We start from the raw sequence: 19,310 nt of genomic DNA on the forward strand, positions 1-19,310 counted from the left end.
TCCACTATCCGAAGGCAACGCACTATGGATGAGTTGGTCAGGGATATTTGCCTACGCTTTTCCTCCTCTCCCTGCCCTACCATTTCTGGTTCAGAAGCTCAGGTAAACATCTCTCACAATGATCTTAGTAGCTTCCACCTGAGCTCGAGAACCCTGGTTCACAACACTACTGGACCTCTCTGTTCCCCGGAAGAAGCTTCCCAACAGGTCAGACCGTCTCACTCAGAACCATGGAAAAATCAAGCACCCAGATCCCAAAACTCTCAACCTAGCAATATGTCTCATGAGGTTATTGAGTTTGGTTACCTTAATTTACCACCAAAATGTATGGACATTCTTAAAGAAGCCCATCGCCCCACCCTTATGCAGCAAAGTGAAAACGTTTTGTCTGCTACTGTCACTCAAAACAAATCGACACTTTCAAAGCCACTTTACAAAACATTGTCTGCTGCCTGCTTCACTTACAAGAGGCTGGGTTAGCGTTCACATATATAAGATTACATCTTGCTGCAGTGGCTGCCTATCTCCAAAATGTGCAACACCTTTCTCTGTTCAAGGTCCCAGTTAATAAAGCCTTCATGGAGGGGTCTCAAAAGAGTTATTCCACCTTGAGCTCCACCCGCACCCTTATAGAACCACAATGTCATTCTCACAAGACTCATGGTCCCCCCCATTTGAATCCACAGACTTATTCCCCCTTCAATTCCTTTCTTGGAAGGTGGCATTTTTTTAAATCTCCATCACTTCACTTTGACATATTAGTGAGCTCCAGGCTTTAACTTAGGAACAGCCTTTCTTCCAAATACATTGAGACAGAGTGGTTCTCTGCACCAACCCTAAATTTCTCCCTAAAGTGGTTTCCCAGTTTCACCTCAACCAATCGACTGAGTTGCCAGTTTTTTTTCCCCACAACCAGATTTTGTTGTGGAAAGAGCTTTTCATACATTTGATGTTAAACACAGGGGTGATCCAGAAAAGCTATAGATCTCTGAAAAGTAGACACAATTCTGAATTATTCAAGGGGTACTATGTGGTGATCCCTCAAGGTTTTGCCCAGAAAAATAACTGTTGAAATACAGAAATAATGAAAATGAGTAAGAAACAACGGACATTTGTGACAGCATTTTCATCTGTAACTCTTTTTAAAGATGGCTGATTGACAAAAGCAATATACCATTACGTCCTCTAGACCCTTCTGGTTGTGGGGATTTATAAGGTTTGTAGGTTTTCCAGGAACTCAAGGTTCCAAGAGCCAACAACTGAGCTGCACCTTACAATGGTGAACCTGTACTAATGCCTTCCATTCCTAGCTACTTGAATCTCAGGAAAACATGTCTTTCATGTGCCATCAGTGCACTTAGTGAGGTGAATCCAACTCCTTTTAGTTTGTGGATGCAAGTTCGAAGTGTCCAAGTATGCCTTCCGAGGCCTATTCCTTGAACTGAGCCAACGTATCTACTGTTGAAACTAAGGCAAACGTGCTGGGGAACTGTACCTAAGTTCCCTTAAGTAATAAGCCTAACAAATGTCCTGTGGGACACATTCACCAACACCTTTACTTTGCCTTTCACAGTGTGAAAACTCAATTACTAACTTGTATTATACCCAATGTTATTGAAGAAGGGTACATTGCATGATGATTGTTTTCACATCTTATACTAAATCTGTAATAACAATCATCATACTACATATTGAGTCCTGTAATGGTGGTCCTTGTGTAGCATACATAGGTTCCCTAACACACACTTCTAACTCCAGTCAAGCCTTTACCATTTTCCCACCCAGGGTACCATGTGACAATGTGGCATATGTTCCATCCACAACTATGTGCAGTGTGGGGACTATAATGTACTTCTGACAGTGGATAAAGGTGTCAACCATGCCATAAGGAAGTCCATAATTTCCTGAATTAGAGGAACTAAACATCTGCAGCTGCTTGCGTAGCAAAGTAGTGGCCCATGGAAGGTTTACCTAAGGGCAGCTCTGCCTCCGTCAGTAGTTCGCTTTGGTATGATATAAGATAAGCAAGTAGGAAAACACAGGGCTGGCTGAGATGGGCCTTGGGGACAGTAAACATGACTCTCTTGCCTCTTTCCCTGCCTCAAGCAGACTTCACAGTAACAACATGGTTGATCCTCTTTGGAGTTTTAGGAATGCGATCAGCAAAGTGTCGCTTCTGAAGCCTTTTCATGTCCTACAGAACATATGAAGTGGAGGCTGCTGCTTCTGTAGCAGTGAGACTTTCATTGATAGACAACTGAAAGTCATAGAAAGACATGAGTCTTCCTGTAGTTTTCTGATAATAAACAACATACGCATTGTATGTTGCTATCTGGATCAAGTAGGTAAGCAGTTTCTTGTACCAAGTACAAGTTTTACGACTTGCATTGTATGGATGAAGAACCTGGTTGTTTTTGTCCACTCTGCCCATGTACTTGTAGTAATCAAGTATACAGGTGGGCTTGTGAACTTTAGCCATCTGACCCAAACCCGCCATGGGGGAAGTGCTCTCATCATGAATTGTAGTGAGCATGTACACATCATGCCTATCCGAGAACTTGATTAAGAGCAGTTCATTGGAACGCAATACAGTACTGTGAGATTTCTGGAGCTTCTTGCAAACAAGCTCCTGTGGGAATCCCTTGTGGCAACAACAAAGTGCATCGCAGGCCACAGTGTCAGCTTTGTAGAGATCACTGAACAGCTCTACTCCGGTATAGAAATTGTCCACATAAAGGTTATTACCTTTGTGAAGGAGTGGCTGGCCAAGCTCCCATACAAACTTTCCTGTGACCCCTAGCATGGGAGGGCAACCTACAGGGTTTAGAGTGGAGTCCTTTCCTGTATACACTCTTAAACTGTATACATAGCCAGTAGAACTCTGATACAGCATGTACAGCTTAATGCCATAGCAAGCTTTTTAGCTCGCAATGTACTGCCTAAACAGCAGCTGTCCTTTGGATAGGATCAAGAGCTCATCAACTGTGGCATTCTTTCCAGGAGTATAAATCTCTGGAAACGGGGCAGACAAATTTTCCACGACAGGCTGAAGTTTGAACAACTTGTCATGGTCTGGATGGTCCTGGGGCAATGCAGCAGAATTGTCATTGAAATGCAGCATGCGCTGCAATAGCAAAAAATGATCTCTGCTCATGTACATGCGAAGATGGGGGTTACCCACACTATGCGAGTGGACCAGTAGGACTGCAAGGTTGTTTCTGCACTAAACCCATTTTGAGCGTAAGGCCCAAAAATATCTTCAGCTCCTCCAGCGAAGAGAGAGTCCACTGGTGTGCTCTAGAACAAGGCCCTTGAGTGCCTCCATGCTCCCTCAGAAATTTTTCGGCACGCAAATTTGTTTGCTGCCCAATTTGCTCAAGGAAGTCAACATCTAAACAGAGATGGATGTGGTCATTTGACAAAATGTTGGCCGTATCGACTTTACATCCAGTGTCGCCAGTGAAAGGCAGAATTTGGTGCTGAACTAAATTGGGGAGCTGCCAAGCGAGCACTCTGTCTGTGCGTACTACCACATGTGCCTGCTCTTTGGGTTGGTCTAACCTGTTACTGTTGTACTGCTGCAGAGACTGAGCTTGCGAAGGGACAGCACGACTGTCATCATTGTGTCCCTCAGAATCGCTGGAAACTGAGCCGTCGGATGGGACTCCGCTGACTGAAAAATCAATTTCAGGTTCTGCTCCATTGTCATCTCCCTCAGATGCTGTCTCAGTATCTGCTATCTCAGTCTCTGATCCTGCCTCAGAGCTGTCCTCCATAACCTGAGTTAGGGCTTGAGCGGCAGTCATCCACAGAGATGTCATATCTGCTACTGGTTGAAACGGTCCTTCTAAAACACTATCCTACAAAGAAGGCATATATATTGTTCTGTAACTGTTGTGTGTGTGTGTGAGTGATGTGTGCAACAGTAAATAATGTTGTTCACCTTACCATGTCTTCTTCCCTAAATCAGCAAAGACACTAAAAAAGACACAGTATTACTTCACCTTGCCACATACCCATCATCACAGCCTTTAGCGCTGGTAGCGCCCAGTGCGATAGTCATATTTGGCGCCTCCCATAACCTCCTCCTTGGATTCCCTTACTACCACCCAGCAAAAAAGTCCCTAATCCCTCCATAGCCCCTGTCTCACACACATTTAATTTGTTTTAAAGCACTGGTAACGGCTGGCTTTACTAATCCACTCAGCTATCCACATAAGTACATATCTTTATGGCATGTCAAAACTGCCACTAGACAAAAGTCTGATCTATCTCTCTAGCAGGAACATAATCACAATAACTATCTTGATCTTTTTATTGTTGCCAGTAAGCTGGATATATATGTGTGCATATATATATATATATATATATATATATATATATATATATATATATTCGATGGCATGTGTAGCTGCAGATACACATGCTATGCATTATTCCACCATCTAGTTTTGGGCTCGGAGTGTTACAAGTTGTTTTTCGGAGTCACAGGATCTAATGACTCCTCCTCTCGGTCATACTGCACATGGGCATCGACTCCGTTGTTAGATTGTTTTCTTTCCGCTGTCGGGTTCTGACGTATTCCCTCTCGCTCCAAGATTTTGATTCAGAAACTTTAGATAACTCTTTGACCGTCGGCATTGTTTCGATCACGTTTCCACCCAGAATCGAACCGATAGTTCGGAGCTGAAAAAGAGGAGACAGAGATTCAACCCATCCTTGAAATGATGGATGAGAGACAATCAAGGATTCATATCCATAAAGAGACTGGTAGAATAATTACTGCACCTCCTCTACAGACCAAGAGAAAGTTGGCCTTTCAAGAACATTTAGATACTGCTCCACCACCAGCAAAACTTTTCAAACCGAAGGAGAAGCCATTACCTATACATACTTCTCCCCCTCATTCACCACAACTTTATTTTTCGCCACCACCCACTAGCCCACCACCTTTGCCTTCACCAACTCATTCACAATATTCTCATGGTGATGCGGTTGATCCTTATGATCTCTATGATCTGGATCCTATTTCGGCCAATGACCTGGATTTATACCCTTCCAAACCTTCTCTACCAGAGGACACTACTGCATACACGCAGGTTATTTCTAGGGCAGAAGTGTACCATGGGGTACTTATGCACAGTGAGCCTTTAAGCCTGAACCTACAGACCCTGATTACATTACCCACCAAGTACCTCCAGACTCAGTGGTTGTGAGTGCTGCCACAAAAAGAGCCATTAGCCAGTCATCAGGGGATGTTCCTCCCCCTGACAAAGAGAGTAGAAAATGTGATGCTGCTGGCAAGAGGGTAGCGACACAAGCAGCTAACCAATGGCGAATTGCAAACTTGCAAGCCTTGCTAGCAAGGTATGATAGAGCCCACTGGGACGAGATGCAGTAACTCCTACAACACCTGCCAAAAGAGCACCAAAAAAGAGCTCAACAGATTGATGAGGAGGGTCAGGCCATAAATAATAACCAAATACGGTCTGCCCCTGATGCTGCAGATACAGCAGCTAGAAGCGTGAATACTGCTATAACCATATGCAGACACGCATGGCTACGTTCCTCTGGATTCAAGCCAGAAATACAGCAGGCAGTGCTGAATATGCCTTTCAATAAAAAACACCTGTTTGGTCCAGAGTTGGACACTACCATAGAAAAACTCAGAAGGACTTATCCACTGCCAAAACAATGGGAGCCTTATATACAACACCTTACAAAGGTTCCTTTTGTAGGCAACAATTTAGAGGAAGATTTAAACCACAATCCACAGAGGCTTCTACCTCCCAGCCCAAACAAGGGCAACAACAGCATTACCAGAGAGGGGGATTTAGAGGTTCTTATAGAGGCAAACACTTTTAGAGCCATAGGCAAATTCCAGGCCTCAAAACAAGCCACTATCCCATCTAAACAGTGTCTTATTAATTCCTCAACCCCACACATCTCCTGTGGGGGGCAGACTGCAGCAATTCCACTCCCAATGGCAAAATATCACCACAGACCAATGGGTACTGTCAATTATCCGCAGTGGCTATTGCCTTGAATTGATTTCTACACCTCCAAACATTCCTCCACGTTATCACAAGTTGTCCCTAGAACACAATGTTCTATTACAACAAGAGGTACAATCGCTACTACTAAAACAGGCAATAGAATTGGCCCCACATTCTCAACAAGGAACAGGAGTATACTCACTATACTTCATCATTCCCAAAAAAGATGGCACTCTCAGACCCATCCTAGACCTCAGATCCCTAAATCTATATATCCTGTCAGATCACTTTCACATGGTAGCTCTGTAGGACGTCATTTCATTACTACAAAAACAAAATTACATGACAGCATTAATCTCAAAGATGCATATTTCCATATACCCATCCATCCAGCTCACAGAAAATATCTCAGATTTGTAATAGCAGGAAAACATTACCAATCTAAAGTTCTGCCATTTGGCATAACAACAGCTCCAAGAGTATTCACAAAATGTCTAGCAGTAGAAGCAGCTTACCTAAGAAGACAACGCATAAATGTCTTCCCTTATCTAGACGATTGGTTAATAAAATCGAGCAATTTTATACAATGTCAACAACACACTCAATACACAGTAGAAACCCTACATATGTTAGGGTTCACTCTCAACTACCAAAAATCCCATCTTCAGCCAGCACAAGTACAACCTTACCTAGATGCTATTCTAAATACACAAAAAGCTTTGGCCTATCCAAATACACAAAGAATACAAGCTTTCCAAAATCTCATTACACAAATGCAGCCAAATCAACAATACACTGTAAGATGTATCATGAAACTATTAGGAATGATGGCATCCTGCATGGCAATAGAACCGCATGCAAGACTAAACATAAGGACACTACAACAGTGCCTCTCACAGCAATGGTCTCAAGCACAGGGTCAATTGCAAGATCTAGTGTTGTTAGACCACCAAACACACAGGTCCCTTCAATGGTGGAATCTCAGCAATTTAATGAAGGGACGGTCATTTCAAGACCCTGTGCCTCAGACCACATTAACAACAGATGCATCCATGATAGGTTGGGGAGCTCAGCTCAACAACCTTACCATTCAAGGGGAATGGGCTTCAAAGCAGATAAATTATCACATAAACCATTTAAAATTGTTAGCTGTATTCCTCACCCTAAAAGCGTTTCAACCGCTTCTCAAACACGAGAATGTCTTGATAAAGACAATTTGGCAACCATGTATTACCTGAAGAAACAAGGTGGGGCACATTCATCTCAAATGTCCCTTCTGGCCTAAACAATATGAAAATGGACAATTCACAATCACATTTATCTACTAGCAGAATACATCCCAGGAATACACAATCAGCTAGTGGATCTCCTAAGCAGAACACACCAACAGAGACACGAATAGGAGATTCATTCTCAAGTACTTCATCAGTACTTTCAAAAGTGGGGAACACCAGAAATAGACCTGTTCGCCAAAAGCGAAAACACAAAATGCCAAAGCTTCACATCCAGACACCTACACCCTCTGTCGAAGGGCAATGCTCTATGGATCAACTGGTCAGGGATATTTGCTTACGCTTTTCCTCCTTTCCCACTACTTCCATTTCTGGTCAACAAACTAAGTCAGACCTCTCTCACCATGATACTCATAGCCCCCACATGGGCACGACAACATTGGTACACAACACTTCTAGATCTGTCAGTAGTACCTCACTACAAACTTCCAAACAGACCTGTTTTGCTAACACAGAACAAAGGACAAATCAGACACCCAAATCCCAGTGCTCTCAACTTAGCGATTTGGCTCCTGAAGTCATAGAATTTGGATACTTGCAACATCCGTTAGAATGCATGGAAGTTCTCAAACAAGCACGCAAGCCTTCAACTAGACAATGCTATGCTATGCTAACAAATGGAAACAATTTGTTTATTATTGTCAATCTAAACATTCTAACCCACTTACAGCATCAATACAGGATATTGTATGTTACCTACTTCATAAAAAATAAAAAAATGTAGCTTTCTCATCTATTACAATTCATCTTACTGCAATATCAGCATACTTGCAGACTATACAACATACCTCTCTCTTTAGAGTCCCAGTTATCAAAGCCGTCATGGAAGGACTAAAATGTATTATTCCACCTAGAACACCACCTGTTCCTGCTTGGAATCTCAATATTGTACTCACAAGACTAATGGGCCCACCTTTTGAACCAATGCGATTACTTCATTACGAAGAGTTAGTAAAACTCAAGCATTCACTCTTGAGGAACCTTTTTTCCAAGTACACAAAAAAAGTTGTATCACCTTTTCACATAAACCAATCAGTGGAATTGCCAGTCTTCTCCCCTCAGCCAAAATTCAACTGCAGAAAGAGCCCTTCACCCTCTTGACCTTAAAAGAGCTCTAATGTTTTTTGTGGATAGAACAAAAGATTTCAGAAAAACTAAACAGCTTTTCGTTGCCTTTCAACAACCTAAAGGTAATCCTATCTCTAAACAAGGATTAGCTAGATGGATTGTTTAATGTATTCAAACATGTTATATTAAGGCAAAAAGATAACTTTTAATCACACCTAAAGCTCATTCCACTAGGAAAAAAGGTGCATCTATGGCATTTTTATGGAACATACCAATGGCAGACATATGTAAAGCTGCCACATGGTCTACACCACATACATTTACAAAGCATTACTGTGTAGATGTATTTTCAAAGGAACAGGCCAATGCTGGTCAAGCTGTCTTAAGAACATTATTTCAAACAACTCCAACTCCTACAGGCTAGCCACCGCATTTTTTGGGGAGAGTAACTGCTTTGTAGTCTATGCATAGCATGTGTATCTGCAGCTACACATGCCATTGAACGGAAAATGTCACTTACCCAGTGTACATCTGTTCGTAGCATGTAGTGCTGCAGATTTACATGCACCCTCCCTCCTCCCCGGAAGCCTGTAGTTGTTGCATTTTTTCTAATTTGTACATATGTATATACATTTACATTTGCATGGACATCTATTTTTTACTTACTATTTCTATACAACATTTATATTATTACACTCTGTCACTCCTTCCTACACCCTTTTGCGGGAAAACAATCTAACAGCAGAGTCGATGCCCATGCGCAGTATGACCGAGAGGAGGAGTCACTCGATCCCGTGATTCAGAAAAGACCTCTTCAAAGAAAAACAACTTGTAACACTCCAAGCCCAACACTAGATGGCGGAATAATGCATAGCATGTGAATCTGCAGCACTACATGCCACAAACAAATGTACACTGGGTAAGTGACATTTTCCATATATATATGTAGAGAGAGAGCAATCTCTCTCTCTCTCTCTATATATATATATATATATATATATATATATATATATATATATATATAAAGAGAGAGAGAGAGAAAGAGGAATTCTCTCTCTCAATAGATAGACAGATATTTATATATGTGTGGTTTCCCTGGGGGGCGATCGAAGCCTTAACGGAAACCACACATGTTAAAAAAAAAAGTGATCTCTCTCTATAAATATATATATATATATTTATATATATATATCGGGTGTGGAATTCCTACAGCTCTACGCCCAGGACATGGTTTTTGGGGTCAAGAACAACAAATTTTCAAGTTTATTTTGGCCTTGGGACAAGTAGGCCCATCCCCCTGCAGTACAAACCCTTTGGCTGCCAATTTACAGTATCACATTCTGGAGCAGGGAGGGGAACTGTCTGCAGTTGAGGTGGTATTTGTGTCCATATGTTAATGCTGCTCAAACTTGTATTTATGGTTAATTAATGCAAAGCGGTTATTATTACGGAGAGCGCTCTAAATAAATGTTGTAAGCTTGGACTGCACTACTGTCAGTCTATTTAACAAAGAAAGAGACCTCTTTCTATAAATATATGTATATGCAAATATAAATATATATAGAGAGAGTCTCTCTCCCTCTCTTTCTCTCTCTTCCTCTCTCTTCCTCTCTCTCTGTATATGTGTGTGTGTTTGCGTGTGTGTGTGTCTCATGTTTTCCTTATAGATCGCACCCGCCCCAGGGAAACCACACATCGATTAAAAAAATATTAGCCCCCACAGGGGGTCGCCCCTCCTGCTCACTGACCCCTTGTCAATATCACCTTTTTTCTTTGGGTTTTTTATTTTTTTACACTCAGGAGTGGGAGGGGGGATCGCACACCCCACCGCACAAAACCAATATTTTTTTTTAAATAACTAACCCTTTTGGGGCCTGCCCACTTTCACTGGAGCCAAACATCCAGATGAAATCCTTGGTGTCTTTTGGGGATTCCTGGCCATAGATTGCAGCGAAGCCATGATCCGTGGCCAGGAGACCATTCTAGAAAGGCTTTGATTGGAAGGCTAGACCCTCCCCTTTCAAAGGAGGCTTCACTGCAAGCTCAGGAGACCTTTTTCAGTCTGTTTTCCCCATTAGGGTTGAGCGCAACCTTACCTGCTGATTCCTCAGCTCCGATGGGGGAAACTGTGACATCAGCATGCCTCACGGTGCGCTGACTTCACAGATGGACAGGAGGAGGGGTGTGGGGATGGGGAGAGGTGCGGAAGCATTCCACGCCTCCTCCTGAGAGGAGGAGAGACTTCTCCTGTGCTTTGCACTGGAGAATTATTTAAAGACCTCCCTGGTTACAGCCAATGACTGTCAGATGCATCAGGGAGAGTGTGCGTGTGACAGCCATTGGCCGTTAGATGCAACAGTAGTGTTAAAAGAGCCCTTATATTCTATATTAATAGAACTAAAACTTTCAGAAAAACAAAACTTTTTTTTGCTTTTTCTCCTCCACATAAAGGAACTCTATATCCAAATCAGGCATAACCAGGTGGATAGTAAAATGCATTCAAAATTTTATGCTAAAGCCAAAAGAGCTTTACCTATGTTTCCTAGAGCACACTCTACTAAAAAAAAAAAGGGGGCATCCACTGTTTTTCTACGTACCGGCAGGTACGTTTTTCTAAACATTATTTTTAATTCTAGCTCCGCCATCCTTGATTGACAGGAGCTGCTACTGCCGGACATGTGTGGCCGTTGCAGTTTACTCTACTCTTTCTTGCATGGATATCTCATTACTTACACTTACTCTAAACTACATTCTCCCCCTCCTGCGGGAAAACAATCTAACAATGGGGTAGATGCCCATGTGCAGTATCACTAAGAAGGTGGAAGCACTCTACCTCATGACTCGAAAGACTTTCTTAGAAGAAAAACAACCTGCACACATCCGGGCACAACACTTGATGGCAGGAGAATGCAGAGGATGTGAATCTACAGCACCTCATGCCACGAACAGATGCTTACAGAGTAAGAAACATGTTCCTATTTTTAACTTTGTGCCATTCAGTCTATAAGAGTGTTTGGCACTGTATGGCCTGCACGCCTCCTGCTCTTCCCCCTCGGCTCTCTTGTGTTGCTTCACCATCACCCCAAGCCCTCCCTCTGCGGTCTGTCGATCTTTCACCCAACTCCTCCCTCCAACACCCCAGCAGTGATTTAGCACCTTTAACAAGAAAAGAAAAGTGATATGATACGGTGAACTTTGGAAGCATCATAGTGTTTTTTCACTTTAAACAGTGTTGCGGTGCAGCTCATGCTGCTGTGTAACATGTAAAAAAAACATTGACCGTGTCAAAAGATTGTGCATAAATTCATCCTATTGGCTTTGCCAATGCTTGTTTAGTTAGGTGCCAAAGTTCACTTTGTATTTCTTTTAATTTTATTTTGACTCAGCAGTACATCAACAAAATAAACACTGCTGGTGCAGTATTTATGAGTTGCATGTACACTGGCTACAATGATACATACATGTCAGATTGGCAGTTACAGGTAGTATATATACTGAAAATACAACACATAGAGAACTTTCAGAGCAACATCCATCTCAATATGTGCACAGTCTGTGAAGCATATATCTATACAGGAGTCTTGGTGTAATAATTACCCAGGATACAGCAATGTTTATTGGGGTTCTTTAATGATTTCCTCACCATCACCCTCTAACAATGCCTTTCATCTCTCCAAAACTCCTCTCTCACATGTATTTCTTTTGTTTTATAGCGCCTCTCTTACCAGTGTAGGGTGTTGGAGCACTTTACATCACACACATATGGAGACAATGAATCATACGTGTTTAGATGAGTGTAAAGAAGATGGTGACAAAGGGAACTACAAGATGTAGGATTCACGTTATCCATACTATTAGGCATTTGTAAAAGTGCTTGGTCTGTGGAAGCATAAACTTAGGATTCAGAATATTACACAGTGATTAGGTTTGACCTTACTAATAATTTATTTATACCTAAACAAACCCTTTTTAGCAAAATTAGGATAATCAAAGACTGAAAAAACATAACTTTCTAACCTATACCATACAACTTGCATTCTTTGATGGCAGTTCGTAGGCCGTTGTGCTAGATTATGAAAGTAACTTATGAACTTCACAGTAGCAAAAAGAACTCTGTGACAAAAGCAGTCTCCTACTGAGCTATGCACATAAAATGCTGTTCTGTGATCTGCTTAGTACATGCTCTTTGCAGCAGGCATATTAACTCTCTGGCAAACATTAGATGAGTCAAAACTGCCACTACACAAAACCCCGATCTCTCCCCAGCAGGTACATTAATCACCAGAGTTATCTTGCCACTTTTATTGTTACCTGAAAACTGTTGGATATATAAGGAACTCTGCAGTGCTTTTAAAAATATCTGTATCTGCACCTGCTACAAAACTGGCCCCTAATTACAAATGAAGCCCCCTCACCCGTCCAGCCTCCGGGGAAAATGCCCGATGCCCGGTACGGCCACTCTTGGCTTGTCATCCCCTGATATTCTGGTGCCTGTATTTGAGAGGAATCAGTAAGTTTTAATTCACACCATTGCAATGCTAAATCCGAGTGCTGCTCATCCGTCATAGTTAGTGGAACCCTTCCCAATCTTATAGGTATACCTTGTTTAGCTAACAGTAGAGCAAATGTAGTCAACTTAATTACTGCAGATGTTATTTCTTTGACGTAGCCTAGCAATGCAGTTAGCAGGTCAGGGGTCATTTGGACATCTGTTATTTTGCTTATGTTTGTGTCCCATTAATCCCTTATACCTTGCAGTCCCATGCAACATATGAAATCTGCCTCTGCTACGTGACATCTCAAAATAATAATAATGTGATTTGTATAGCTACACCTTGCAGAGTGTCCCAGTGCTAGGGTACTGACACAGTGGACAATGGGTTACCCAATCTGATGGAAAGGCCTTCTCTAAGCCAAAAACGCAGGTCTTTAACTTCTTCCAGAATAGGAGTTTGGATGAGGCTTGCCTAATTTCCATAGGCATGGTATTCCACGCTTTAGGAGCCAGGAGGCCAAAAGAACTACCTCCTGCTCTGGCTCTTTTAAATTTCGGCATGATGCCCTATTTGGCTTCAGCTGACCTCAAGTTTCTAGTGGGCACACAGGGTTTCAACCATCAGCTGAAGGTAATGAGGACTTCGGGAGGAAAGAACCTTAAAGCAATAGCAGATGTTTTAAATAGGACTCTTTCTTATTGGAAGCCAGTGTAGTTTCTGCAGCACGGATCTCATGGAGGCCTGCCTAGGGAGCTTCAACAATGCGAGAGCTGCTGCATTCTTGGCCTGTTGTAGTCTCTTCAGACTGGCCCTGGCCAGATATATGACTTTGCAATGGGCCAGATATAGGATGCTACAATAGTCCAGTCTGGATGTCACCAGTGCCAGAATCACAGTTTTCTGGGCGGTCTCTGGTAGGAGATGGAGGACTTTTCTCAGAGATCTCAGTATCCTGAAGTACTTCCCTGCGAGGTCAGTGATCTGAGCACCAAAAGGTAGCTTAGTATCAAACAAGATGCCAAGGTTTTCAACCTTGGCCTTCGAATCGGTACTGGATTTAGGTCACCAGGCCACCAAGAATTGGACCAGATGTTAACGTGCTTTCATGGGACCACTACCACCATCTTTCCAGCCTTAAGTTGCAGACAGTTTGAGTCCATCTGTGCCGCTACTTCTGATAGGCATTCACGTAGGGAGGAGGCCACATGTCACTGTTCTGCAACAGGGTGATGACAATTTGTGTGTCATCGGCGTATGAGATAATAGAACACCTGTGTCGCTTAATGACCTCCACCAAAGGGCGGTAACATACATTGAAAAGAGATGGGCTGAGTGAAGAGACCTGTGGAACTTGCTGCTGCATTCAGAGTTATCTCTGAGCCCATATATGTGTGTGTGTGTATCCTACCGGGAGTATAATAGTGTTGTATATATTTAAAGCCAACCAACTTGTGTCTGTTATTGAGCGAGATGCTTTTAATCAACAAGCATCAGTAAACCCTAGGTCATTTGTTATGTATTGTAGTAAATCTGCAGTCCAGTCTAGCCGTTTTTTCCCAATGCTTGGGAAGGTGTTCCCCTGGTGAGCGAATACATGTGCATAGTAATAATTTCAGAATTAAGAGCTTAAATTACATATGTAAGCTTACTAAGCGCAGAGAGCTCTGTTAAAGTGTCACCTGATAGGTCTTTAAGGGTATGTCACATTCTATAATATAGGAAAATATCTAGAGCTGTAAGATCTTTCCCCAGATTTTTAAATTGACTGAGTGAAATTAAGCTGGGGTCTGTGATCAAATCACTCATACTAGTTATCTGAAGCAGTCACAACACTTTCACTTTTTATTCAAATCCAATGTATCTGATTCTATATTTAAATTTCCTGTGTAGGAAAATTCGTACATGCAACCTGCATCTGTATTGCTGTGCATTTTGGGTCTCGTAGACTCCTTCTCCCAAGCAATACAGGCACTTAAAAACATTTGTAGAAGATACAAATATAAAAACAAAAACATAAAATACAAAACCAAAGCACAAGCCAGCTTCCTCCTATCCTAACAGTTATGTGCATAAATAAGAAACAGTATTTTTCAACATTTAACCACCTAGATATCTGACCTTATATCCTACCAAGTTCATCTTACAACAGAGAGTGACACTGGCGTTTTCGTGTACAGATAAAAAATTTCTTAGTGTCTTATCCAGAGGTCTTTAATCAGTCCTTAATCAGTTGGCTGGCACACCTCAAATAGTCTTTTGTTATTACAAACTACAATGCCCAAAGCAATCAATATCTGCCACACTCCTCTGAAAGGAGTGTAAAACCCTTTTTCTTCCGAACTACAACAACCAAATATTCAGTTCTTCAGTGCCAAATTAAAACTACAAGGATCTTTAAAAATATTCAAAATCAAATGAAAGAAAACAGCTCAAATCCCAATTTGTTTCGCCTCTTACTTGTAACTTATTGATTTAGTAATTTTCTTTTTCACCATTTCTTATCAACTTCCAGATTATTGAAGACACTTACTCCTCTATGCTCTCTGACTCCCAAAATTATGGGTTTAGAATCAGTCAAATGTTCAATTTTGTGTAGAAATAGAAGTATAAGGGCAATAGTTTTTAGTGTTTTACGATTTATAATGGCAGTTATAGAGTTTTAGGTGACCTGTGAAGCTAGAGAGAAACTGGCATTAAAGGTGGCTTCTGAGGCTGTTTTACATGTGGCTTAGGGGCCTTTCTAAATATTGGTTAGAGGGGATTGAAGAGGCAAACATATATTAAACATGAGGCTCTGCTGTTGAGGAAGAGCCTATTGAATCACATTTATGAGAAATTAGAGTTGGGGGAACTATTTGAATGCCATTATTGTGAACCTAGAATTTGATTTCTTTGTCTTTCATGTACTTTCGAAATTCAGTTTGACAAATACTGGTCATGTCAGCTAGTGGTTACCTGAAGACATTAAAAAGGAATCATTTTGGGCAGGACCTTTGAGGACCCTGCAGGTTCAAAAAGACGGCATCTTTGGTGTTTCATGCCTTTAGCAAGTTCTCATAAGCACAATTTTCAGTGCTGATGTTAAGTGATAAGCAAGATTCACAATCTTCAAGTACAATGGATGTCCCAGATGTCTTCGGATTTGAAAAGGAAATCATTTTTACGAGACCATGGATGGAGTGAAGAAGTTACAGAAGGACTTTAAGTTGGAAGTGCATAGTGTGTTCTTACATGTTTTTTTAGCTGAGTGGCTTTGAGGCTATGCTAGATGACTTATGAGAATATGAAAGAATTGCTAATGTCATTTGGATGAGGATGATAATTTTATAAAGGATTGCAATTAAGGTTGGCAAGCAGATGTCCCAACACCAGCAAAATACAGAGAAGGCATATTCTAATAGAGTATCATTTGATTTCACCTCATCATGTTTTCAATTCAAGAATGAACACAGTCACAAACCCAGAACAACTCCCTTCCGGCGAGTAGCATAGGGCTCATTAATATTAATTAATATCCTTATGCTGATTGAAACAGGTAAAACTCGCTTGAGCCAGACCCAAAAAAGAACGTTATCTTGGGAACCCCAGTATATGTCCATTATTGGAAATCATTTTGCAGTGCACTATTATAGTTATTTATTTGAAGTTAGTGTGCAGTGTAAACTTTTACTATTTCTGGCTGTTAAAGTGGCAATGGTTGCATGGCGGGGTTGATGCAGTCCAGAATAACAAATAGAGTATTGAGGAAAGGTGAGAATCTTGTTTACTTGCTCAGGTAAGCATTTTTGATTTATTATGAGTTTTTATAGAGCCCTAGTTATTGAAAGTAATTGAAATTGCATTTATATAGTGCATACCACCCCTGACAGGGCATTGCAGGTGTCTCTTTACATTATGTCAAAGCACTATGGCTAGAGTCTCTGCGTTTTACAAAGTTATGGAGTTTGAATCCAGTTTGTGAATTCAGGATGCAATCTGATATTCCTCCTTGACAGACCTGCACGTAATTGACTAACCCCTGCAATAGTGTAATGGAAAAGCTTTTTGTTCCTGTGGTACAATTGAGCAATGTTAAATGTTTTTGCAGGTCACTGAATGATGAGACAGAACAGGCATTGGAGGACACCCGTTGTCGCCTCACAATGAAGCAAAATGAATTGCAAATGACCCAAGAAAAAGTTGGACGGATGGATGAAAAAATTGGTGAGTAGTAGATATCAATATAGAAATTAGTTGTACTAGTGAATGTACTTCTTTTCATACCTCTTAAATAGTTAGCTAATTACAGGCTTCAAAGTCATCACTTGATGGTCAGTCATGTAGAGTGAAGGTTGATTAAAGAAAAGTGACATTCTTGAGCAAAACTGTGCACTAAGAATCAAGTTTAAAATAGGGATTGGTGATTAACCATGTGTGCAATTTGTTATGCATTTCTTTTATGAATTGAGAGCTAGGGAACATATATGCTTGCCACATCAGATTTGACCATCAGGTTAATATTATCATACCCACAACAGTTTGCATAAGGTGCAGTCAGCTTTGTATAACCAAAACAGGGAAGCATAACCCTTCCAATATTAATTACTCATCTACTCCTATGATTGTTTTGAGTATTATGTAAAGGTTGTGAATGCTGATCATTTACATTCTCTAAATTAATTGTGTATTAGTTAATTCCATTCTCGATCATGTCTCAGAACTCTGGAATCCAGTTGTTTATAATTATTTGAGTTTTTATATAGGACAACTAAGATTTAATGGGTGTTGTAGCAGTGCAAAATTATATTGATGGTGAGTTTACAGAAGTGGAAATAACACTAGATAGTAACAAAGGATGTTAGGATAACATGGCAAAGGGGTACAATATCACCCCTCTCAGGGATGAAAATAGCATTAAGTGGAGTTTCCAGTGTGTCACGGTTTTCAGCTTTGACCAGGGCATGCTTAACTAAGTGACTGGGTACATGCATAAGAACACAGACATGTTCAGAGGAGTCTAGTTACTTGAAGGGTGCTAGACTACATAGTCGGGCATCTAATGCTGATTGTGGTGCATTCTGTAGGTGTGGCATCCCAGGAAAGGCAGGCAGTTTGTGCTATGGAAGCGTTATATTGTAAATGTCGTGGATCAGTCATAGGACTCTGCTCCTGTCTCTTAATAAACTGAGTTACTGTGCAGTTCCACACTCATTTTAATGGTCACTCTTCTGATTCTCATGAGAGTATTCCTGGTAGTGAATGTGCAGCTGCACCAAGACATGTTATTTTGGAGATACTATGGTGTTAATACATACTCACATAGCCATCTATATGTATGTATACAAGTACATATGTGACTCTTAATCAAAACCAAATTACATTCGCTCAGTACATCAAATGTTATTGAGTTTGCCTGTACATGCTTGGTTATATTAATGTGTAAGTTACCTATTTGTAATTCTCTAGCACATGGCTTTAAGATTAATAACCACAACTCTATCAGTGTACCAAGTTTCTCTTGTTATTCATTGGGAAGTATTTGTACTATTTGCATTTATCCTTGTTTGCAAAACATACATTGTGACTGTAACACTGAATAAAGAAAAATATTCCAATTGAATGTCTGATACTACAGCGAGAACCAGAAAATAGAGTGAATAAGTACACAGTAGTCACATGTACCACCACAGTGGCAGTAACATTTGTTAATTTTTCAGCGTAACCAGCTCCATAAGCAGTAGCTGTCATACTACACCAGTAGCTGAACCATTTTCAACCAAGGAATGGTTTGAGTTAGGCATCAAAGTTAACAGGTGTGGACATCCATTTAGAGGAGTATATGATACGGCACCCATCATATTTCTAGTCTGTACATTAAGGCCCTCATTATGACCCTGGTTAATATGGCGGTATTACCTCCTTCAGGCTGGTGGTGAATACCGCCACATTATGAGTGTGGCAGGTTGGCCTCTACCAACACGCCACGTCTCCAGTCATACCGCCAGGGCGGTATGAACTGCTGGGCCAGAGATGTTCCTCTCCAAACCGGCGGTCCACAGAAGTCCGCCTGCAGCATTATAAGCAGGCCTACTCCATGGTTTCCGAGGCAGTAGCACGACAAGAAAACCATGGCGGTAGGGCTACTGGTGACAGGGAATTATTTTCCTGTCACCGGTAGACAGCTCCTCCCGAGCAAGCAATTGCCCCCCCCTACACACATAGCATCCCCTACCCCCTACAGGCACTGCACCTCCCACCCCCCTACAGGCACTGCACCCCCCAGCCCCCTCCACGCATACATGCACACATACACACTGACATGCAGACACGCACACACGGCAACATTCAAACACTCATTCACTCACATGCATACAGGCATGCATACACCTCAACACACACACACATTCAAACACACACAGGCAGACACCACACACAACAACCCCATCCCCTGTTGGACGCTCGACTTACCTTGTCCGGTG

General features: G+C 41.5%; 1 protein-coding gene across 3 annotated transcripts in view; it reads left to right on the top strand.

Annotated features, from left to right (window-relative positions):
• TSGA10 (testis specific 10) overlaps nucleotides 1-19,310 on the top strand; it is a 360,446-nt gene that overhangs the window by 177,135 nt on the left and 164,001 nt on the right. For all 3 annotated transcript variants that reach the window (XM_069204318.1, XM_069204316.1, XM_069204317.1), the window contains exon 10: nucleotides 16,940-17,055. In XM_069204318.1, the coding sequence (XP_069060419.1) occupies nucleotides 16,940-17,055 (116 nt within the window). The remainder of the gene's footprint in view (nucleotides 1-16,939; nucleotides 17,056-19,310) is intronic.

The sequence above is a fragment of the Pleurodeles waltl genome, chromosome 8 (assembly GCF_031143425.1).
Source record: "Pleurodeles waltl isolate 20211129_DDA chromosome 8, aPleWal1.hap1.20221129, whole genome shotgun sequence".
NCBI lineage: Eukaryota > Metazoa > Chordata > Amphibia > Caudata > Salamandridae > Pleurodeles > Pleurodeles waltl.